A 25,000-nucleotide genomic window follows, 5' to 3' on the forward strand; every position below is an offset into this window, starting at 1 on the left:
GAAGGTCTTACAGGTTTGGAACGACATGAAGGTGAATAATTAATGACAGAACTTTCATTTTTGGTTGAACTAGGTTGTCCCTTTAAGTAAACTTGACCGAGGCTCAGTAACAACCTTCATGTCCCTAAGAACACTTCGCATTTCCTTCCTTTCAGGGAGGGGTAAATGTTTTCATGACATTTTCAATGAATGTAATATGTCAACATGGGATAAAATTAGAAACATCGAATCAGATCATGCTCAATGTGAATAAAAGTTATGTTTTAAAGAGAACAATAAGCGATAAAAAGAAGTATGAAATAGTTCAGCATCATTTTTATAGAGAAAACTGAATAATAATAGAAATACACTCTCCTTGCACTAGTGTGCAACACACAAGCGATTTCATTGTTTACATCCACATGCCTTGAGTTTATCTACTACACACAAATTAGATGACCGCACTGCATATCAAGTTCAGGTGATAAAGAGTGTCTGGGGAAAGTGGTCTGAGCGAAGAAGGCAACAGTTCACCACTAAGAGTTTATTGACTGACATTATGAAGACTACAGCCCTTATGAAGCCTTATTCAACTCCTGAATTTCCCATAAGATAAAACAGTGACCCCAATACGTCTAATTGTTTAATGCTGATCACGTTACCTGTGACACCTCCAATGACTAATTATGGCCAGCGGCGTGGCACTATACATGCATAATGCAGCTTATGAATTAATATGCAATGTACAGCGTCTGCAAAATATTCACTGAAAGAAGATACTTCCTTAAAACTGTTCTCAGGGTTCACACAGTTGCTCAATGCAATAAATATTGCACATTACACCACTACACAAATATTATTATATAGTAAAAATTCAATGAATTAATTACAGACATATTTTATGAATTTTCATATATTCTTTGGTGAAGTTTAAGCAAATAGGCTATTATTTATGGTTGACATGAAATGCCAAAAACAAGCATGGCAGCCAATATAATACTGATATATATATATATATATATATATATATATATATATATATATATATAAATAAATAAATATATTAGTTAATATACCTTTGGCATCAAAGTTGCATGCATATATATATATATATATATATATATATATATATATATAAAATATTTACTAAAACAATTTCATTCATTTTTAAGATTGTTGGAATTGCCACAAGTGAAGCTCTATTAAAAGCAGGAAAATTGACATCTCAAAGTGGCCAATACATTGGGATACTTATCACTAAATATCATGTAAAATATGTGCATTTATCAGCTGCATCAGTGATAAGAGATCGATATGACAGCATGCTGTGATCATGCATCATTCTCGTATCAACAAGTCACCGAGCGCGAGACTCTTCTGGATGCAGCCAGCCACACATAAGCTTCAACGGAGCCACACACAATTATTGAACACCAAACCAATGATCCTGTTGCACAACAACCGTTCAGCGTTTGAGAACTTCCCAGGACGCGTTATCTGCTCAAGCCTTACATAATAACGATCTGTTCTTGTACAGTATTAGCAGGGATGTGTTGGCATGCACGGCCACGAAAGCTTGAACAAGTCCACAGATCCCTCGGCTAACGTATAAAAACAACGTCAAGCCACCAGTGCGCTTTGTCAAACAGACTGACAGCAAAGCCGTGCTGATTTCTAGCCTAAAATGAGTAATAAAGTGGAAAATGAAAGACTTACACCTCTAGTATTCGGTCTCCTTTCACTATACCGGCCCGGTCCGCCGCACCCCCGGGTAACACGGCGCTGACATGCTGGAGAGGAGCGTACAGCTCCCCGTTAATGCTCCGCAGCTGGCCGCCTTCACTCACTTGACCGCGGACGTTGAATCCGTATCCCGATTCCGACTTCACGATCCGAACCATACGCGGACCCGAGGTCACCATGGTCGGGGTCTGGTTACCAGAGCCGTTAACGCGGGGCGCTGCTGCGGGCCGAGCAGTCTCATCTCCCTCGATTTCCGCCATCTTTAACTCGGGTTTTTTTTTACCCCCCTCTCCTCCCGTAGGCCTTCAAAACAACAAGCCAGAAATACAGTACGCGTGACCCGCCCAACCATCACAAGACCTCTTTCACTTTCCCTCACAGACTGTGTCCGGTGTCTTTAGATGGGGCCAGAGAGCCTCTGTGGAGCCTTTCAGATTGTTTCGGGGAATTATAAGAGGATATCCTGTAGCTATACATTTACAAGACACAAATGAAAGTTAGTTGAGTAGAAGCTACTACCAGAGCGATACAAGTTTACCATAGCTAATTATAAAAAGTAACATAAGATACCAGAACAGAATGCAATATAAAAAGGGAGCGGGGATAGTTGTCACTAATAGTATTAATTACAATAGTGTTGGTTTCAGACACCTAGTTCATTATTTTTTTTAAATTCTTCTCCAAAAAATACTATTTTTATGACGTCATTTTATTTAAGCTGTTGTGTAATCAATTGAACTTAATACAACCACACTGACATACATTCTGAAATACAAATAAAAATATCCACTCTCAGATTCAGATTTGACTTCATTTTCAGATTTGTTATTATTTTCAGATTTTAACAATGTTTTCAAGGCAAGAATATGTTTCAAATGTCGGGGCAAGCTGTCATACTTTTGACCAAACATTTTGTAAATGTATTTATTTATTTGCCATTTTCAGATTTTTTGTTATTTTTTTTCTTCATGTATGTTCTAACCTAATGTAGTATAACTACATAATGACTTTGGGTAGAAGGTCAAATCAGAGGAGTACATTAAATTAGCCCTAATTTCCTCTTTATTTTATGCTCAGTCACTCATTAGTAAGAACAATTGTTGTATTTTGACCATTTGATGGTGATGTGTTGTCTAAAATAATGATAAAGCGTCATAAATTACAGAAATTACAGCAACATACCTTTGAAAAAAGCAACATTGTGCAAAAATATGACATTCATAATCTCTGTATTGGGTTTATGGAATTAAAAAGCTAGAGTGACATCTAGTGAAGCTATTTGTTACCACAGCTACATTTTATTTTATTTTATTTTATTTCATTTTATTTTTTTCTTTTAATGACTGCAGAGTGCATGTCAGTATCCTAGTATGGCTCTTTTCTGCCCCCTTGTGGCTCACAAGGAAACATTCCAAACATTGTTTGCATTTGGGATTATTTGGTTTTGCTGACTGGAGAGGTTTGCTATTTGTATTTTTAGCAGGACAAACAAGGTGGCAACTGTCTGAAAATTAGCGACCTTGGCAAAGCCCTGTGTAAGGAAGCAAGACTGTGATAACTTGGCAATGTACTGTGGTCAAAATATCTGATCATGCATATTTGTCTTGTGGCAGCGGAGGCTTAATTTTATTTTCTTTTAATTTATCTTTATTATTATTATAGTAATAGTAGCACTAGTATTAATAGTTGTAAAAGTACATATTATGTAATATTATATATTATGGATACTAAAATGCTACACTAATATAGAAAATTATATGACCACAAGGAAGCCACAAAATTACAGGTTTCTTTAAACATAAGCAAGAAATTGTTTCTGTAGCTTTACTTGCTGTGACTTATGACAACATATACTGTACTGTAATTTTCATTCATCTTGTATAAAATGATGACTCTGTACTTTGCAGAAAAATTAACTGGATAAAGTAAAATGTATGCATGCATCATTTTGTTCATTTTGTGCAATTTTCACAACCATTTTATGGAGTTTTTGTTTACAGAAAAAGAATTCATTAGCTAAACATTTGGTTAATCCTATTAAATTCACTGTACTTCTGTTCCTTATAACCTCGTTTTTTAAGTTTTGTCATAAAATTAAATATGGCACTACCCTGTCCCTGACTAAGGATTATTGAGTTTCAGCTTCTATAACTCTCTCTCTTTTTTTATTTTTTATTTTTATGCAGCCTTGGTTACATTGTAATCATTAACAACTTGGATTGACACCCTAGTAAAAGTATTGTAACAATGACTTAGAGAGTACCAAAAATTGCAGGATATGATCATACTTGGCATAACTGAAGAGACATTTTAAATATAAAATTTTGCACATGAAGACCATTTAATATTTTAAAGCTTTATTTTAAATACAAACATTTGCTTTCAGTACAGACAGTGTAAAGCTCAAAGAATACTATCTGTAGGCCAAAGAGTCATACACACCCACTGTACTTTAACCTACCAGCGAAAGAAGTTTTTATGGTTTTCATCCGTTACTGATGTACACACAAACACAAACTCAAAATAAAAATAAAAAACAATCAGATATTTTAATAGACAACGGGATCAACTTTACAGTTTGTCTGCATGGATAATTTCCCCCTTCATTTCCAGCTCGGTGTCTTCTTCAACAACTGCATTCTATAGCACGCCTCACAAGCGATGGACAAACCCACAACCAAAGACACAAACTCCTCAAAGTTCACCTCCCCATCTCCATTGGCATCCAAGTCCTTCATAATTCTGTCTATGGTGGTCGGATCCTTCTGAGACTGGGGCGAAAGAGAGTAAAAGAAGTTTGATAAATGAGAGATTTAGCCTGGATTCCCTTTTCTTGGAAAATGAAAGAGAGGAGACCAGAACTCTAGCATTTGTGAGAGAAGTTCTTCACCTTGAGAAACCCAGAGAGCTCGTTCTCCATCAGGGTTCGGAGTTCACGGCGGGTCAGGGTGCCGGTCTTGCCCTCTTTTCCAGCGTAGCGGTGGAAAACCATGATGAGGGACTCCATGGCGGTCTCTAGCTCGGATGGCATGGCTGCTCACTGTAGAAAGCTAATATGAATCTAATATTAACACAACTGATCTTAACAGTGCATTCAAAAGGCTAAACATCAGAATGAAGAGCTTACCGTTTGGGTGTCTGACTGAAGAATTTGAGAGATTCTGGCTATCTCTCTCAACACTTTATATGACCGAGCCCATGGGCAGGAGAAGGTCTTATCAGGGGAAGTTGAGCAATACACTGATTACAGCACAGCATACCTAGTGAATGAGTTATGTGGACATTGTGTGTTCTATAGACTGCATGACTCAATGGAGCACGGTAATATTATACTTAATAGATGAAACACCAGAAATTGTACAAATATGTACAACATATTTTACTAGCAGTCAAAAGTTTGGAATAATTACGATTGTTTTTATGTTTTTGAAAGAAGTCTGCAATTATTTGATAAAAATTACATTAAAAACAGTAATATTATAAAAATACTTGCCGAATAAAAGTTTTTTTTTAGACTATATTTAAAAAAAAAAAAATTCAGCATCATTACTCTTAGTCTTCAGTGTCACATGATCCTTCAGAAATCATTAATCATCAATATGCTGATTTGGTGCTCAAAAAACAGTGCTTATTATTATGTTGAAAACAGTTTTTGCTTTATTATTATTATTTATTTATCTGTAATACACTACTATCCAAAACTTTGGGATAATTAAAACAAATAGCCTAATAATAAAATTTAGCAAGGAGTCAGCAAATACATATATAATGTTACAAAAGATTTATATTTCAAATAAATGCTGTTCTGTATCACAGTTTCTTACAGAATACTGATGAATCATTTAAAATATTATACAGTTAAGATTAACTAAAGGTTTGTGTGTGTGTGTGTGTGTGTGTGTGTGTCTTAATCTCTGTTCAGTGGTCGCCTTCAGATAGTGAAAGGAAAAACGAAGCTTTTCGAAACTCTGAATCAATAGAACCGAATGCTTCGCTAAATGATTCACTATGTGGATGAAACACCACGAGCTGGCGGCATCTGCTGATCAAAACCATGTAAGTGCAACGAAAACACAGCCCAAACATTTTACACCTTTTACAAACCAGTTGCAAATGAAACTTTCATGCACTTTCATGAAAGTGTAATCTAAATGTAATAATTAACCACCATTATGAAGGCTATGTAAAATTCATGTTATTTTTTGTTTTGTTTTGTGTATTATTAGCAAAAATGAACCCTTATTATAAAACTGTCCTTTCCATTGAACACTCGTTCATGGGTTCATCAGTTTAAAGCCATCTGGTGGCGAATCATCGGAATTGAAAATATTTCTAAACCAACCCCTGCGTCCTAATGTGCATACTGTCAAAGACTGCAGAACCATAGGGACTTTGATACTATCCTCCCTATCTGTTCAAAATAGCATTGAAAATGATTTATATCACATAGAATTTAGGATGGATAGTGTGCACACTGGAATGCAGGCTCAGATTCGTAACAATACAACGTCAACGAAGCCTAGTTTGCTTAAATCACGTGACTTGAGGAGTACGATACAAGCTCCCAATCCAGTAGTGATGCGTAAAAAAATATTGACGATTCATAACCATTTCGAAGCTTTCGACAGAAGAAACACTGCCTTCAGGTAACATCTGAACGGCTTAGAGTTTTTATTTCATAATGACTGGATAAGACTGTCAGTTGGACTGAAACGCATGTTAATTCAGCAGCTCGGTTGTGACTCGGCCGTGCTGCTGATGAAGCGGACGTGCTCGTTGCCACGGAAACGGGATGCGGGTTTGAGACTGAGGGCGTCGGTATGAAAGCATCTCCAGCGGCGCGCGGATGTGGCGACATCCTACTAACCTACATTTCAACCTGAAAGAGGCTATGGCGGACGACGGAAGATTTCCCCATTGACATATGATGATCTACTGCGACGAAACGAAACGAAACATAAACGGTATGTTTTACAAGAATAATAGACAATGTATTAAATCCGCGTCGAGCATGTGGCAGTGATGCTTCTACAGCACGCGGGGTTTTATCGGTGGGATATTTTCTAGCTGGATGGAAACGGCATGTAGGCTTTTCATGCTTGGCAATTATAAGTGTGTAGCTGGTCTATCTCGGGAAGTCGCACTGATTTGCGACAGCAGTGCTGTCATATGAAGTAAAGACAGCAGCATCCCGTAATGGCGCCCGGATTTCAGGTGAAGGGAAGGGCGCTGCCGAATACAGCACGAACCGGTGCACCGTGTTAACCGGTATACAGTCAAGTCTGTAAGTCAGACCTCAGTCGCGTTTAAATTGAGCTAAAATCAATTTAAATCTTTCGTATTGTGAGATGGAGTGACCTATAAGGCCAGGTGACATTGCTGAATGACCGCGTGATGATCAAGATGCCCTTTAAGCTGCTGTATGCCTTCCTAAAGCATGCGTTTGGATTTTTAAAGTATGATTTAAAGGGGAAACGTATCTAATACAAAGATATGCGGTTAGATTTTAAGAACCAATTAACTAGCGTTCTAATAATTATAGCCAGCCTATTGTATTTGCACTGGAAAATGGTTGTCAGATTCATTTAACTAGAATTTATTTTTCACTGCGGTTTCTAGAGGTCAAAGTAGGCTAACTGAACACATTTTTAACAAGTTCTGTTTGTCCATACTATGTTTTTTATTTATATTTATATTTTTGGAGATGCAAATGATGTATGTGCATGTGTTTAGAATAACAGGTGTCAGATAAGTTTGTGTTTCTGTTGCTCAGTCAGTCTTCAAACAGAAACCACAGACATTTCTATACTGTTTGATGGACAAGGTCATGCTTTAGCTGATGTGGCCTTTCTGGAGCTTCCAATGTCACCCAGCTGTCTGCTTAAATCATCAACATCAGGTCACTATCCATTTTTAAAGAGCACTGCAGGCAGTAGCAGTGCACCAGGGACAGCTATTTATAAAGGTGTGCATGTCTCTCTCAGAAACCAGGGAGCATGGAAATCTAGTCTCTTCCCTCATTTTATCCACCACTTTCCTCTTTTCTTAAAATCAGTGTGCAACAGAGACATAATTCTTAATAGAGCTCAAAAATTATGTCCCAAATATGACTTAAGGACCTTAATTTGGGACCCAAATGTAGAAGGGGCTAATGCTTACTATTTGTAATTTATCTTTTCTGAAGTTCAACTGGTAGTGCATTGAACTAATAATGTTAAGACAACTGCACATTTGTAAATGAATAGAAGAATGTATACTTTTTTTTAGCAAGGACAGATTATATTGATAAGAATTGACAGTAAGGAATACATTGTAAAAATGTTTTTTTTTTTTTTTTTAATTTAGCTGTTTTTGATCAAATGCAGCCTTGTTGAAAATAAGATGACTTTCAAAAACATAAAAAAACTTAATTTTGAATACAATATATGTACTACATCTGTTAATAAAGTTTCTTTTATAGCTTTAGCACATGCAGTGTTTTTTTATAATGTTTTTTTTTTCAATTTTTTTTTCTATTATCTTTTTCTCACTCCTCCATTCATCAGTCCAATATGAAGAGTATGGAGCAGGAATTGCAGTGTCCTGTGTGCAAGGACATTGTGAAGCAGCCCATTGTACTCCCCTGCCTGCACAGCGTGTGTCTCATGTGTGCCTCCGAGGTGTTAGTTCAGAGCGGGTATCCCCAGCCCGAGCTCCCCCCGGAGCCCAACTCACCCGCTTCCACCCCCAACACACGGTCCCCACGGCAGATACGCAGACCCATGCCTAAGTCTGACCGCGTGGACCGCCTGTTGCGCTCAGGTGTGTAGAGACAAAGATAATGCACCATCTTCAATCTCATATAAACAGGCTGATATAGATTTAGTTTATCTCACTGTGTGTGTATGTTTAGGTTCTGGGACGTACCCAGGCCGCAGGCGAAAGGAAGGCCCTTCACCTCTCATGCTGTTTCCTTGCGCCCCCTGTGGACGAGATGTAGAACTAGGAGAGAGAGGACTGGCTGAGTGCATGAGGAACCTTACACTGGAGAGAATTGTAGAAAGGTAATAAATACACTTATTCAGATACACTGAAGTTATATTTTATACTATATATTTAAAATGTAATAATATAATATATTTTCAGTATTTGAAATTACTAATTTATTTGATTAGTGACCTAGTGATCTTGAATAGAAACTTAAATGCACAATATTATATTTTTGTTTTAAAATTTGAACATTTATACATTACACAAATTTTTTGTGATCTAGTAATAATAAATAGAATCTTAAATACACAATATAATATAATATTACATTGGTGGACTTATACTTGTTTTCTTGTTTAATTATTGACCTAAAACCTTAAATACATAATATAATATAATATAATATAATATAATATAATATAATATAATATAATATAATATAATATAATATAATATAATATAATATATTTTGAGGATATTTATTTGCTTGCTTGATTACTGACCTAGTTATCATAAATAAAACTAAGTAGATAATATGATATGATATATTATATAACTTGCAATAATATAATATAATATAATATAATATAATATAATATAATTTCCAGCATTATACTTGTGTACTTGTTTCATCAGTGGGCTCATAATCTCAAATAAAATATTAAATACACAGTTTTATATTCCATTTAATATTTGTATAGTATATGGATGGTATAGAATAACATCATATTTAATATTATCAACAAATATAATTTGAGCATTCATACTTATTTACTTATTTGATTAGTGATCTAGATCTAATATTAAATAGAATCATAAATATATAATGTATAATATAATATAAATGCAGGATTTATACATATTTACTTATTTAATTAGTGCATTTTAGTGAAATAAAATATTAAATACATACATATAGTATAATATAATATAAATACATACATATAATATAATATATTTCAAGCATTTATATGTGTTTACTTATTTTATTAGTGGCCTAGTGATCTTAAGTAGAATCATGAATACATATCTACTTGAATAAAACCACATAGACAAATGAAGAAACACTTCACTGCAGGATCTCTCTCTTTCTCTTGCTTTCTGTAGGTATAGGCACACAGTGAGTTTGGGCAGTGTGGCTGTGATGTGTGAGTTCTGTAAACCCCCACAGGCCCTGGAGGCCACTAAAGGCTGTGCTGACTGCAGAGCCAGCTTCTGTAAAGAGTGCTTCAAACTCTACCACCCCTGGGGCACTCCACGTGCCCAGCATGAACATGTTCAGCCCACCCTCAACTTCAGGCCAAAGGTGAGCCGGTCCTTGACCGCCCAGGATTACTACCCGATTACCTCTCACACCGTGGGTGTCCATCCAGTGTCTGATCAATTATTTAAGACAAAACTGCATTCACAAACCCTTTTGCTTCCATAACATGCCTTATTTTCTAAGTGAAACTGAATTTTCACAAAAATGAGTATGCAGATGCAGCTTTTTTTTTTTTTATTTTTTTTATTTTTTTTTTTACATAGTGTATCGTAAAGTTTCTTTCTATCTCTCTAGGTGTTGACATGCCCAGAACATGATCAGGAGAGGATGCAGTTTTACTGTAAGTCTTGTCAGATGCTTCTTTGTTCACTCTGTAAACTGCGTCGAATCCATGCGGGTCACAAGATTGCACCCGTTACCCAAGCCTACCAGACTCTTAAGGTATGTTTTCATTCATCTAGTTTTTAATGATATACCTGGCATAAATCACTGTCAAACACTACCATGTTTTTCTCTAGTAGAGAAATTTATGGGCAAATAAAATCATTTTTAAAAAGCAACAGTAGTGCCACCTAACGGCAGTGCCAGTGCATTATCTCAAGCAGTTATAATCATCTGGATTTAGAAGAATCTTAAGAAAACTACAACAATGGGAAAAGTCATGTGATCAGATGAGTTTATCCATCACAAACGTTTTGCACAATGGTGTTCAGTTTGTTTAGCTGTGATTCTTTAGTCTATTCATCGCATGTCTTAGATCTATAGTTTATGAACTCTTGAAAGCCAGGAAATCAGCAGTAAACACACACCATTGTGAGTGATTCTTCTGTAGTTTTTAACAGGACTGTTTTTTCTTTAGGATGACAATATTCCCATGATCCAAAGGATATGAGAGGTCACTAAATGATCCAATAAGATTTATTTCGCATTCACAATGACGCGTGAAGCTTCACAAAATCTGATCACAAATGGGCTATAATATTATCTCTGTTTTTCTTAACTGCTAAAAATACAAATGCATCATATCACTTAACAATTTTCACTTCGTTTTCTACTTGTAGAATTGATGCCAAACTATAATGAAGAAGGCAAAACAACACTGTTATTAACCTTCTCAATATTTAAATGAAAAATCTTTTACATTGTGTGTTGTTTTTAAACCCTAGGACAAGATCACCAAGGAGCTGAACTACATCCTGGCCAATCAGGACATGGTGTTGACTCAGATCACACAACTGGAAAATGCCATCACTCAGACTGCGGTACGGCCACCTTTCCCAACCTGTCACAAAAAGGAAAGCAGGTGTTTGATGTGCTGAGAAATTGTCTGTGTGCATGAATGCAGGTGAACAGCGTATCAGCCAAAGAGCAGCTCTCTCACTGCGTGAAGGAGATGATGGCATTGCTGACTGAGCGGCAGACAATGCTGGCCCAGGCTCTGGAAAGCTCTCGGCAGAGAAGGGCAGAGGCTTTGGCCAATCAGGTGGCTGAAAAACGGAGCCTGCTGGAGCACGCCAGTTTGATGGCTTTCACTCAAGAGCTGCTCAAAGAAAATGACCCATCGAGCTTTGTGCACGCAGCCAGAATAACACACAAAAGGTTTACCCACCTCACTATCTGCTGATAATACTGATGTCTGTTCCCAAAATCCGAAAACAGCGGACTGTTATCTCTCTTTCTGGCAGATTGGCCCAGTCTATTGAATCTATGCAGCGTTTCTCTCTCTCTGCTGATCCTTCGTTCCGACACTTCCAGCTTGATGTTTCCAGAGAGCTCAAACTCCTCACAGACTTGAACTTCATTCAGGGTAGGAAAGGGAATAATGATCACTACCATTTGGTACTACACTGGTTACACTGTATGTTTTGATTCACAAAAACAACCAATATAGCATAAATAATATTATAATTTGTAATTATAATTAAATTCATAGAAAAGTAACTTGGTGAAAACTGGATGCTACTTTACTTGGAAAAAGTAATCTGAGTGCAATGTCATGTCATCTAACCCCAACCAAAATGACCTATCCCATCAGCCCCTCTCGCTCCTGTGATTGACACCCAGCGAACCCTCGCCTATGACCAGCTCTTCTTGAGCTGGCGCTTGCCTCAAGACTCCACTCCTGCCTGGCATTACTCTGTGGAATTTCGGAGGCGGGGGGTGGAGCCAGGGGGCGGGGCAAGAGGGGGGATTCGCGGGGGATTGGCTGCTGCTCGCTGGGGCTGGCAGAGATTGGAGGAGGTGACTGGGACCTGTGCGGTGATTGACAGGCTGGAGATGGACAGTGTGTATGTGCTGAGGGTGAGAGGCTGCAACAAGGCCGGCTTCGGCGAATACAGTGAGGAAGTATATTTACACACACCACCAGCTCCAGGTAAGAAACACCTTCTGAGGATTTATCAACACAAATAAATCCATTCCCAAATGATACTCATCTGCTCATTTATCTTCTTTTCTCTTTATCTTTTTATCCATTCCCATCACCTTGTCTACAACCTTTGGTTTTTCCATGTTTTCCAGCTTTAGTGAAAACAGCACTTTACAGCCAGCTTTCCTGCTCCCTTTTTAAAGCCCTTAAAAGTCTTTCTGTTATCATGTCTCTTTTCTTGTTTATAATTCCCTCATCATTTGATTATTTGAGCCATTTATTCTTTGAACCACCAGTATATTTATTTTCCACATACAAAACCCTCAGTGTAGTGAAACATTATGTGAATGTTGACCCATCCACTTTGTAAATGTGGCCATAAGCAAACTTTAATGCTCCATAATGTTTATTAATCACATTAAATGGAGGCCTGTGTTACAAATAATAATCCAAGATTTGCAACATCCAACTAGAAAGGCAGATGTTCACAACAAAACGCTAACATTTGCTTCTGCTATAAATGAAAATAAGGGAAAACAAAGACACAAATCAGATTTGTAAGATTAAATAAATTAGTTGTTGATGTGAATAGACTTTAACTCTGAAATACTAATGAGGAAATACACCTTTTCTTCTCTGCCTGTCTGCTGGAACGCAAATCTTCCTGCTTTTTGCAGTCTTGATTTTACCCTGCTATTCCCAGAGTGCATTTCTTTGTCTTCTTTCCTTATTTACTGTTTTCCTGAATGCTGTTTTTATGCCTTGTCCTCCTTTTGCACATTCTATATTTCTATTCTCCCTTTCCACCCACTCTTACATCCCTCCTTTTTGTGCCTTAATACTCCTTCCCCTCTTCTTCTGTCCCCTTCAAAATTTCGCTGTTGTCTTCCTCCCGCCTCCCCGACAGTGTTGAATTTTTACCTGGACTCTCGTTGGGGTCTGCACGCGGACAGACTGGTGGTGAGTAAGGAGCAGAGGTGTGCTCGCAGTGTGCCTGGTCTGTCCCTGCTTCAGGCCGCCGATCGTGCCCTCACTTCCTGTCACCTGACAGCTGATCTGCTTGTGGGTGATGTGGCCATAACGCAGGGCCGACACTATTGGGCATGCTCAGTGGAGCCCGGCTCATATCTGGTTAAGGCGAGTTCTGTAAAGAAGAAAAATATATTAACTGGTCTTCCCGTTTTTATATCCCCTTTTCACCTCATTTTTTGTCAATGGCTCTGTTCTACAGGTTGGAGTGGGCCTGGAGTCCAAACTTCAGGAGTGGTTTCATCTGCCTCAAGATATGGCTAGTCCAAGGTGAGAACAACATCTCAAAAAGAACTGCTGAAATGTGAAGAGGAAGGAGATACCTTAATGTTAAGATATGGCACCTAATACTTCCAATTTAGCATCAATATGGTCAAAACTATTGCATTTAGGATTTTAAACAATTAAAATAACCTTTAACCTTTTTGTGTAATGGAAAAGTTCCATGGATATCAGAGGTTCTTCGAATTGAGTGCACAGAAACTTCTGGATGAGAACAAAACTGCTACTGATTTGAGTGGGATGATGACACCATTGTCTTCAAAATCATTTTTCATGCTAGCTTTAACCATATTGAATCCATCTTGTTGGTCTGATAGATATGATCCAGACAGTGGCCATGACAGTGGAGCCGAGGATTCGTCGGATTCTCCTCCCCCTTTCTCTTTCCTCACAATGGGCATGGGCAAGATCTACCTGCCCTCCTCAACCAACTCCCATCACAACGCCAATTACAGAAAGTCTGGCTTCACTAATGGCAACGGGCCTTCATCGCCAACTGGTGTCACCTATCCACTGCCTCCGAGACTAGGAGTGTGTCTCGACTTTGAGAAGGGGCGTGTCACATTTTACGATGCCCACTCTCTCCGCCCACTATGGGAGGGGTCTGTAGACTGCTCCGCCCCTGTGTGCCCTGCTTTCTGTTTCATTGGAGGCGGGGCTCTGCAGCTACAGGAGCTGGTAGCCAATCGTAATGCAAATCAAACCCCTGTAAGACGAGTCACTATTCAATCACGTGTTACCAAACTGAACTGAACTCTGATTTATTATCATTTTTATAATTCGATTTTAGAGACTTTTTAGAGTTTTTAATTGCACCCAATATCAATCTCTGCTTATTTTTCTTTTTGTTTTGAGAGGCCTTTATTGCTGCACTGCTTGCTGAATTACTGATGAATTATTAATTTGCTGATGCCACCTATATAGCCTAGAAAACTATTTAAATTGCATATTCACCTATGTATATATATATATATATATATATATATATATATATATATATATATATACATACATACGCACGCACGCACGCACGCACGCACACACACACACACACACACACACACACACACACACACACACACACACACACACACAAACACATAATATATATGCAAAAATGTTACCCAACTTATAATTAGTGACCTCTATGTTCCAATGTAGGAAATGTGCCTCAAAGTTTTTTTTTTTATACCAGATTCCTTCCACACAGCGAATATTGTAGTGTTATAATATACCTTGTATTATAGTGTTTTTTGTTTATTAATCTCCAAACAGAGCAGAAATTCCAGACTGTTACTGAAAGCTTCATTTTGCAACCCATAATACAATTGTAAACATCTGCTCTTTTAACCTCTAGCCATGTGCTTTCAGGACTGACCTGTCACTCTTTCAGCTGTCAGCTGGAGCTTTTACAAAGACATTAACTCAACATACGTCTAATGCCAGACCAAATGCTTCTCGCTGCTGTTTTTGCCTTAGATGGTTAAGAAGAATTTTAATTTGTTGAAATAAGTGGCTTCTAGACTGCAGTGGATATATAAAAGGACTTTTTCTGAGTAGTTTATTAGGGCACACTTACCTTATAGCTTACACAAATTGTTGGTTTGAATTCCAATATGCTATTGAACAAATGAATTAAGCAAAGCTTCTGCTTAAGAATGAAAATCGTCAGTGAAATAGATTGGAAGTGCACTGCTTTGCTTGGTGTTTATGGGATTGAAAGTCTATGTGTGTGTGCACTAACCCCACCATTAGAAGTCACCTTATGCAAATTCATACAGAAGCTTGTAGAGAATATTTTGTGAGTTTGACTCATGCGCTTGATATCAGTCCAGCCTAAAGCTGTGCTTGTCTGGAATGGCTTTAGTGTGTAGTTTGAGTCTTGTTGGAGAGAATGGTGGCTTTCGCCTGCTGGTAATAAATAATTCTAATAAATAATTGTCTAGTCTTAATATCATTCCTCTGAACAAATGCTGTATTACTGTTTTATATCAGTAGAGGGCAGCAGTTTATTCAAACACGTGTTCGCTGGTCCTCTTGCAAGGTGGGCTTCCTCAAATGCCTCCATTTAGCTAAACATTTGGCTATCAAAGGAATAAGGTCACATATGAAAACAAGATATAGTGGGCCTTCCTATATACTACACTTGTGCACTATACTCAACAGTGTAGTGTCTGAATTGTATACATTTCCTTAGCCCCCTACAACATTCTACACTTCATTCAAGTGCACTTTTTTTCAGTGTGAACAGACTGCTTGCACTATTTATACTACAAAGTGTCATAGAACAGTGCATAAGTATGCAAATTAGGATGCACCTTACCTTCTACTCTTGTTATGTTAGGTCATGTTAGGTTCTGGAGGTCATGCATGACAGTGATGTCACTGTGGCTAATTTTTAACAGGTTATGCTTTTTTTATATATATTTATAAAACCAATTTATAATAGTTCAAACCATTTCCAAATTACTGTGAATTTCTATTAAACAACATGTGCACCCTATTTTACTTTCAATTTGATATCGGTTAGAATTGAAAGAAACCGAATAAGTTTTGATACTCTGCAGATACGCATGTCTGTATATACTTCTTTAGAAAACTTCTTATATGAAAACCCACATATGTCTTTAATTGCTCCCATATTGGTTAGAAACCAGAAAGTCGAGTGGTTAGGTATGTTTCAGCTTAGACAGACTCTTTGAGAGCCGATGAGCCAAATGAGGGGTTAGCCAATGTTTTCCTCTCAAGGAATGTAACGTTTCAGAAATGTTAAGTTTTAAAAGCACAGATTTCTCTTTTGGCTTAAGTTTCTGGTGACAGAAATCCAAGACTATGTTGCCTTCACCCCCCCCCCCCACCCCTCTCTCACACACACACACACACACACACACCTTCTCACACTCATCAAAATCATGGCTCTAGGGAGTGTGATGGCCCAGTAAGAGCTGAGGGTGATATTTCTTAAAGATTGTGTGTCATAGGTTGATTTTCTCTCTTTCATCTGCGCTTTCATCTAAACGACAGATCCATCCCGTCTCCTCCATCATTCTCTCCAAAATTCCACGATTCATCTCCAACAAAGTTTTGCACGTTTTATCTTCACATTGACCTCTTTCTTTCTCTCTCTTTTCTCCCCCTCTCCATCATCCATTTGGCTTTTGGTGATTCTCGGCCCGGGGAGCAGGAAAACTAGGCATCAGATTGGGTTCTGACTGACTGAAGGTATGTAGCCACAACACCACATGTAGCTGCAGCCTCTAATCCACACCAGGAAGTCTCATGCACAGTCAGGGGGGATTTTTAAATACCTCAGAAGCTTTGCAGCTGCTTAACCTTCTGTGATTTTCATTTAATAAGACCAGTCATTTCCCGAAGCCCCACAGACTAAAATATCTGTAAAGTGTCCGTCCGGTGGCTCGTCGTATAGCCGTGCCCGTTGATCCATTTTGTCATGAGCTTAGACCTATACCAGCTGTTGTAGGTCTACCCTGGTTGTTGCCATCTGTGTCAAGTCTTTAGCTGACTAGACTAGAAGGGAGGGCTAGATGGTGGTAATACTCCGTTATTGTAGGTTAAAGACTCTTAACAGACCACTGCACGCTCATATTTTGATTTTATTCACCGCAATGACTATTGACTAATCGTAGGATTAAGTTTCATGGAGTTTTTGCAGACGTGTCTAAAAATGCTTCATATCAAAAAGCTGTCGAACTTTTCACTTCTCATAAACTTAATTTGGAAAAAGACATAGGATTTTAACTGCTGGATATATTGAGTTGTTTCTTCAAGCAAAAACGGAAACCGGGGCTTGTTGTCACACTTGTTGAAACTAAAGGTTGAAGTCAAATATCAAATTAGTTTTTATTATGAAATGGTTTTTATAGGTTGTTTTCAAAGAACTAGTTCAAAACTATCAGGGCATGTTGCCACAAAATCTCAATGTAAGGAAGAAACAATATCTTTTGTCCTCGGAAATAATGCTGTTTCTGTAACTACAGAAACTGACTTAAAAAAATATATTTATAAACTGAAATCATTAAAACTATACTGACTGCTACTTACAAAATAGTCTTACCAAACGCTTTGCCTCTCAAAACAAAGCAACGAAAAGAGAAATATTATTAACTATAAAAGTATATCCAATTAAACAAATGTTTTTATCTCAATGCTTCTTTTAATGTTGTTTTCAAGCTCCTAGTTCAAAAATACCTTAGTTTAAAACTACTGGGGCATGTTGTCACTAAATCTCAATGTGTGTTAAAATAATAATATATAATATATTTTAATTTTTTTAGCCAAGGCTGTTCTCAATATAGAAACTGACTTTCAGAAATCAACCTATTTTGAAATATTCACACTAGTAAAAAGTGTGACAACTTGCCCCAACTTAAAACCTTTCCTGCAGCACGCTTTTCCACACCACATTACTTTTAACAGGAAATCTGGTTGTTTTCATCATTTATCTAAAGCTGCTAGCAACCAACATGAGCCATTTTGGCACAATAACTACTGGAAGGAATGCATTAGCAAAGTCCATTACTATGAACCTCAGCAAGATCCTCGCCCCAAATGAACTCCATCATGTGCAGGGTGATCTAAATCACTCTGTTTCATTCCTTATTAAGAAGATTTGGGAGGTAAAGCTGTCGCCGGACTCCCTTCCCCCTCTGTATACATGAACGTTACACTAATACTCTTCTGTCTCCATATGGATCCTCTCGTGTGCCGGACAGCAGCGCTGGAGTGGAGGGATCGGCCTTGTTTAACTGTTTCTTCACCCTCCCCTCACAGCCGTCCCATCTGTCCTGCTATTAGTAAATCCCCACAGATAAATAGAAGCTTTTGAGGATCATTGCCTAGGCAGGTTTTCCGCAGTCTGAGCAAGACTAAGCATGGCTGACCTCGATAGAAACGTGCACCACATTTTGCGTTTGGCCTGACTATGTGCAAATGTAATCTGCCCCACTCCATCATGTGCAAAACCATTTCATTGTACGCTAATATTAGAGTAACAGCTGAGCGACTAATTGCTAGTGAATTAGCCAGACAGCAACATCATATGAAACTCATTTTCAAAGAGCACCTGTTTGGTTCTGCATCGTAAGTGACCCACGGTTTATCATCAATGTACTGGCGTGTACTGGCGTGTCGCACTTTCCAGGTGTTCTCTCCTCTGAATAAGTCATTTCAGACATCTGAGAATGAGTTATGCATGTCTGGATCCAGCACGAATGTTAAAAACATGCTGCAGGGTGTTTTCACTTTTTCACATATGAAGCATTAATCATTGATTTGAAGTCTCTTGGCCTGGGTGAGGTTTTCTTTTGTCTTTTTCTTTGTCTAAAAATATGTAATCATAAATAAGCACATTTAACAAATTTATATTCATCAAGTTGAAAAAGGGCAATGAATTGCATTTTAATTATGAAGGGACTTTTTTTGCATCAGGCCATCCAGATGTAGATGAGTTTAATAGTTAATCAGAACAGTTTATCCATTAATTGATGGACTGTTATTTGTTAATCAACTGTTTGTACTTTCATTCTGACGGCACCCATTCACTGCAAAGGATCCGTTGGTGGGCAAGTGATGCAATGTTTTTTTTTTTTTTTATCTGCTCAGATGAAGAAGCAAGTTTAGATTTTTTTTTTTTTTGCACATTTTAGATTTTATAACTATTCCTTTAATGTGTTCACAACAATGAATTGCTATAATCTTCAGAATCACTGTGCATCACAGGAATGCTGATTAAATTCACTAGTGGCATTGGCAAACATTCTCTGCAAACAAAACCGAAATGAATGGGACTATGTAATTCATGCTTTCAGTCCTGCCAACCACCATTTGATTGGCCGTCTAAGGTAGACTCTGGAATCAAATTTAACATCACCTCCAGTATAAACAGTATAATGCATCCCTATGGAACATAACCAGCATCTGCTCAGTATTTCCATTTTGTTCCAAATGTCTTGGATCACATCTGGAAGCATCAAGTTTTGAAGTTATGTTTCAGTTTGATTTTTAGCATGGTTTCCTGATAAACCTTCATGAGTTATACAGCACCGAGTTAAAGAACTGAATGTTAACCTATTCACAACAACACATTGAGAGAGACCTGTTGAGGCAGATACATCAGTCTAAAAACAGCATTAAACATCATTTGTATTTCTATTTAGCTGTATTTTGATTTTGCTGAACAGTTGTTTCATAGAGTGTTAAACATAACAGATTTTGGTTGCTGATGGAGTAAAGGTGTAACCTCAGACAGACGTCTAATATGAGCCCATAACTCACTGTGAGTGGGTTAACGCTGTTCCCATGGTGTAAAATAACAGGAATCATTCAGTGGTGCACAAGGATATAAGAACAGGTTTTATGAGGTTGTGATAGTTTAAATATGTGTGTTTGTGTAAAAAAAAATGTTTTAAATGAAAAACAATTATATACAATTTATGTATGTGTGTGTATATATATTTATATAACAAAACTGTTTATATTAAATTTAATAATGACATGAACTAATTTAATTAAATTAATTAAACATTTTTTATATTATCTAAATATTTTTTTATTTACATTAATTATCATTTATAATATTTTTTTGTGCTATATAATAAGTAAGATTTACATTTTTGTAGAATTTACAAAAAATTTTTTTTTTTTAACATTTTCTACTTATCTTGCCATGCATTTTAGCATTATTCTGAGCACTTGTCAAACACACCGTGGCTGTAAAAATTCCAGATCCCATGAAAAGTGAAAAGGCGAGGTGAGACACTGTCAACGGGGGGTTTGTAAGGAAAACACGTTTTCTAGCGCGCGCCTTCAAGAACAGCTGTGCATACATCACTATAATGAATGGTCACGAAGAGATAGAATGAATCAGGGACAGAGAGACAAAAAGAGATAAACAAGTAAACAGTGAGGGGGGAGACTGGTGTAGGGGAGAAGGACGAAATGACAGAGAGTGAGACAGATAAACATCAGCAGAGAGATCGAAAGCAGATGGAGACAGGGATAAGATGAAGCTGGAGAGGTCAGAACAGTTGACCTTTATATAGGAGAGAAAATAAGAGAGAGAGAGAAAATAGTGATGGTATCTGTTTCACGGTCAACACATGCTTCATTTCTCCTCCTTGACACTCCTGTTGGGTTAAAGGTCAAAGGTTGACAGATGCAAGAGAGGAGGGAGGAAGAGAAGCGTAGAAAGTCAATAAATTAGGACAGACATATACAGGTCAACTAAGGAAATAAACCCAACAAAACAATAAAATCATTTTAAAAAATTGTTTACCACAGAAAAAGTTTGGAATGACAGGAAGGTTTCGTTTTTTTGACAAACTACTTCTTGAAAAATTTTTAGACAGCTTGAACAATAAACCATCAATCATTATTTATTTCTATAAACACATTTGACCTTGACGGAGACTGTCTACTTCAACTCCACTGACCTTTTTCCATCCTTCATACCTTACAGAAGACACAGACGCTTTTGTCCTGAAGGGAAGAACAGTTCAAACTCACTCTCAGTACTGTTTACAGAGACTGCTTATGGCCTCGCAGCTAAAGACTGAATTTATTAAACGTTTTAAATCACTCCGCCATTATAAATGCTTGTCATATTTACTGTTTCTTTTGAATCAGTTCATCAGAGGGCATTTCAGTTCAACTCTGGGTCACAGCACCAAAACAAACACCGAACGCAACTGTCAACCAATCAGACCCCATCATGAGAACAAGTCTGGCTCAAGACAGATTTTACAAAGGTGTTCTTTGTGCCAGTTTTCTTTCGTTTTCAAAGTGAAGCATTCCTATGGAGGACACAACGGTCCGTCCTACATAAGCTCATTAAAACCGATGTCTGTTGCAGTCCTGTGTGCAAACTGACGCTAGAAATAACCGTCTGCCCAGCATGTGCCAATTACCTATGATGTCAATAGCTGTATTTAAAAGGGCATGACAGGCAGGCCAGGATAAATGGGCTTTTGGTACACTGTGCGTTTATGCATGCTCTCAGTTTGGGTTTGGTTACGGGAGAAAGTTAACTGTACATGTAGTTAATGAGAGAAACAACCTAATGTGTTCAACTGTTGGCTGCAAAAATATACTAAAAACCTGCTGAAGATTTATAGACTTTGAAATGGCTTGACTTAATTAACAGGCCAAATATTCAAATTGTATTCAAATTAAATACAATAAAAATAATATTAAACGATGTAATGTAAAACCATATATTAATTTAAATATTTAGAATAGTTCAGACTATTCATAATATGTTTCATATACTTACATATTCATATAAAAATGCAAACATTTGTAGAAAATGTGAACATTAAATGTTATAATAAAGATAAACAATTGTATTAATTGTTAGAATTAAATTAAATTTTTATTTATATAGTTTATATATTGCATTTTTAATATTCAGTTCATACTTATATATTTATATATATATAAAATGATAAAATTGGTAAAATAAATATTACGAAAACTAAATTTAATAATAATAATAAACAATACTAATTGTTATGAGATATTTTATATTTATTTTTATAATAGCCTAAATTTTAATTTTCATAATATTTTCACACTCACACACACACACACACACACATATATGATTAAATTTGCCAAACATAATTGTAATAAAAATAATAATAAACACATTGTCATAATTAAATATTTACATGTGTAGTTTTTATATTACATTTTAATATACTTATATTTCTATATGCAATACATTTAATAATAATAATAATTGATTACATTTTTAATATTCATAATATTTTTCATACACATACTGTATATAAAGTATCAATTAAAAAATACATTAAAAATAACTTAAAATATTTAACAAATGAAAAATTACAATAGTTGTTTTTTTTTTATGGCCAAATGCCCCAACACACTGAAATTACAGACTAGCATATTCTCCTGAATAGTTTATGGTCAAAGATTTTTCTGTTCATTCCATTTCACTTCTGCCTTTTCCATTTTAATGTCTCTTTCTGGGATGGCGAGAGCTCATGCCAATTCAAACAAGAGGATGGGCCAGAATTGTCCTTGCTAAAACAAATATGACAGTGCCTAGTTTATTGTTTTATAAAAGCAGGCTTCATAACCCTGGACCACACAGACATGGCATGAGTTTTGAGAGGGACAGAGACCTGGCATGAAGCTCACACAGAGCTGTAAGTAATGGAATCAGATGATTGGCTTTCAGCGTCTGAGCGTGAGATGTTCCTTTTAAAGGGATTTGTTCAAGCCCTGAGCGTTTCCCATCTCAATGTATGTCATATAGGAAGGCTGTAGTTTTGTTCGTTCTGCGTGAAATGACCAGAAGAAAAGAGCTCTCGATAGACATGCTGTCATATCGAGTTATATTCAATAACAATAGAATGCAGCTCTCTGGGGCATTTTACGTGCTCAAGTGACACTCTGGGACTCCAACTGAGATCAAATATGCAAACATATGCTTTCAGAGATGTTTTTGTAAGCTCAGAATGACACCTATTTGAAACATTTGTGACTTCAAAGTGTTTCTAAGGGTCTTCAGCACTTTCACGCACAAAACAGTTTCATACTGTCATCTGACTGGTTCAAGTACACCTGTTTTACACAACAGCAGAATGACTTCAGCTCATGTAGCACTTATGCAGTGACAATAGTTTACAATAAAGTACACAGTGTGCAGAGTGATTTAGTAAGCTGTTAAACTGTATTTCAATATTCAATACCAAACCTACAGCTGTCATATTTCTGGATGCGAGTCAGGTTTAAAGTTTCAATGTCAGTGTAATTTCCAACCGAGGTTAGAGCACTGCAGCTAGAAAGCACTGTCAAGTTTAATTTGTCATCTGAGAGTTATATACAGACGTGCTGTATGTATGGCATGCATACTTCAAACAAAAAGTCAGAAGTATGCCATTATACTGTTGCTAACACAGTGATTGACCTCAGATTCACCAAAAACAAACAATAAGAACAATCGAAGTCTCTGAATGCAGTATTTATCTGAATATGAAACAATGCACTGTAAGGAATCTTATGTTTATATTTTAGCAATTCATTGACTTTTCAGTTCAAAACATGAACTAATGCATTACAAGAACTGATGCTAATTTTTTATTTTTAAGCTTCTGTACAGTTTTTTTTTCTTTGCACCAGGTGTTCTGTTGGTACCAAAACATACAGGTTTTCTTAAAACTTATACTTTGACAATAGAAATTGAACACAGCTCGGTAAAATCAAGCCTTCATAAAGGGATGTTTTTAAAGAGCAGGACACAAAAATATTGCTGAGACAGATTAAATATTTTATACAGATGTTGAAGGTGAGCCAATCATTAAGTATAAAATGTGTCTGCCAAGAACTGGAAGTAATGTAAAATCCAACAAAACTGGAAGTAATAAAAAAAATCCTACATTTTCTGGGAACATTTTGTGGTCCTATGATTCATTATGGCAATTCATTATATATATATATATATATATATATATATATATATATATATATATATATATATATATATATATATATACATAAATATATTTAAATCCCTATTGTGGTGTATTTTTTTGTCTTTTTGAAATATATTTATATTTTTAGTTTGTATTTATACGTTTTCATATTTTTTTTTTTTTACAATAACTGTTTTCTATTTGAATACATTTTAGAATGCATTTTATTCCTGTGATGACAAAGCCTAATTTTCAGCATCATTACTCCAGTCTTCAGTGTCACATGATACTTCTAATATGCTGGCTTGGTGCTCAAGAAACATTTCTTATTATTGCCACTGTTTAATATTTTTATGGAAACTGTTAAATTGTTTTATTAAGAGTATAGAGTTAAAAAAAACAGCATTTATTAAAAACAAATATATTTTTTAACATTTGTCACTGTCATTTTTGTTAAATTTAATGCATCCTTATATATATATATATATATATATATATATATATATATATATATATATATATATATATATATATATATATATATATATATATATATATATATATATATATATATGAAAAAAACTATTCCTATGAGATGTTTTGCCTATTATTGTTGAACTGTGCAGAAACAGATGCATGGTGGGATTCTAAAATAGACCATAGAACTGCTGACATGGGGATTGAGAAAAGCACATTCCTGTTTCCATATGTCTTTCTTTCCATCCTTTTTGTCTCTCTGTTCTTTTTCCACGGCAGAAGCAGAAACAGGTGGACTTTGACAGGAAGGGCACAAATCCCTTGCTTAGACTCGCATACACCTTCTGACTTTGTATTTAAGCACTGAATGTCAGATTAGTATGTATGTTGTTTATATTTACTCCATACTGTGAATATTTATGAGTCCGG

At 36.4% G+C, this 25,000-nt stretch overlaps 3 protein-coding genes and 1 long non-coding RNA gene across 4 annotated transcripts in view; 1 reads left to right on the plus strand and 3 right to left on the minus strand.

The window, feature by feature from the left end:
* The window catches only part of LOC127979117 (sorting nexin-27), a 13,139-nt gene extending 11,075 nt beyond the window's left edge, over positions 1-2,064 (minus strand). Inside the window, exon 1 of the mRNA XM_052584289.1 lies at positions 1,696-2,064. Coding sequence (XP_052440249.1) covers positions 1,696-1,982 — 287 coding nt within the window. The 5' untranslated portion in view covers positions 1,983-2,064. The remainder of the gene's footprint in view (positions 1-1,695) is intronic.
* A 1,998-nt stretch (positions 2,065-4,062) lies between these two features.
* LOC127979702 (protein S100-A1) lies at positions 4,063-5,009 on the minus strand. The gene is made up of 3 exons (XM_052585303.1): positions 4,850-5,009; positions 4,613-4,772; positions 4,063-4,493 (listed from the first exon to the last, which is right to left on the minus strand). Exons 2-3 carry the CDS (start codon positions 4,751-4,753, stop codon positions 4,326-4,328), a joined length of 309 nt encoding a protein of 102 aa, XP_052441263.1. The 5' UTR covers positions 4,754-4,772; positions 4,850-5,009; the 3' UTR covers positions 4,063-4,325.
* Positions 5,010-6,137: 1,128 nt separating this feature from the next.
* Positions 6,138-14,589, plus strand: LOC127979700 (tripartite motif-containing protein 46-like). The gene is made up of 12 exons (XM_052585302.1): positions 6,138-6,686; positions 8,268-8,523; positions 8,615-8,765; positions 9,799-9,997; positions 10,250-10,396; positions 11,122-11,217; positions 11,301-11,554; positions 11,641-11,762; positions 11,991-12,329; positions 13,231-13,460; positions 13,555-13,622; positions 13,952-14,589. The coding sequence occupies exons 2-12, from the start codon at positions 8,274-8,276 to the stop codon at positions 14,385-14,387; spliced, it is 2,292 nt and encodes a 763-aa protein (XP_052441262.1). The 5' UTR covers positions 6,138-6,686; positions 8,268-8,273; the 3' UTR covers positions 14,388-14,589.
* Positions 13,324-25,000, minus strand: part of LOC127979703 (uncharacterized) — a 16,415-nt gene continuing 4,738 nt past the window's right edge. Inside the window, exon 3 of the long non-coding RNA XR_008158841.1 lies at positions 13,324-13,467. This is a non-coding gene — a long non-coding RNA (uncharacterized LOC127979703). The remainder of the gene's footprint in view (positions 13,468-25,000) is intronic.

Source organism: Carassius gibelio, chromosome B19, assembly GCF_023724105.1.
Source record: "Carassius gibelio isolate Cgi1373 ecotype wild population from Czech Republic chromosome B19, carGib1.2-hapl.c, whole genome shotgun sequence".
Lineage (NCBI taxonomy): Eukaryota > Metazoa > Chordata > Actinopteri > Cypriniformes > Cyprinidae > Carassius > Carassius gibelio.

Excerpts from the sequence above, each read along its gene's own strand:
- LOC127979702 (XM_052585303.1), bottom strand. The coding sequence starts at position 4,753 with ATGCCATCCGAGCTAGAGACCGCCATGGAGTCCCTCATCATGGTTTTC. Across the intron at positions 4,494-4,612 it reads AGCTCTCTGGGTTTCTCAAG|TCTCAGAAGGATCCGACCAC; the intron begins GTGAAGAACTTC and ends CTTTCGCCCCAG.
- LOC127979700 (XM_052585302.1), top strand. The coding sequence starts at position 8,274 with ATGAAGAGTATGGAGCAGGAATTGCAGTGTCCTGTGTGCAAGGACATT. Across the intron at positions 11,763-11,990 it reads AGACTTGAACTTCATTCAGG|CCCCTCTCGCTCCTGTGATT; the intron begins GTAGGAAAGGGA and ends CTATCCCATCAG. Across the intron at positions 13,623-13,951 it reads CAAGATATGGCTAGTCCAAG|ATATGATCCAGACAGTGGCC; the intron begins GTGAGAACAACA and ends TTGGTCTGATAG.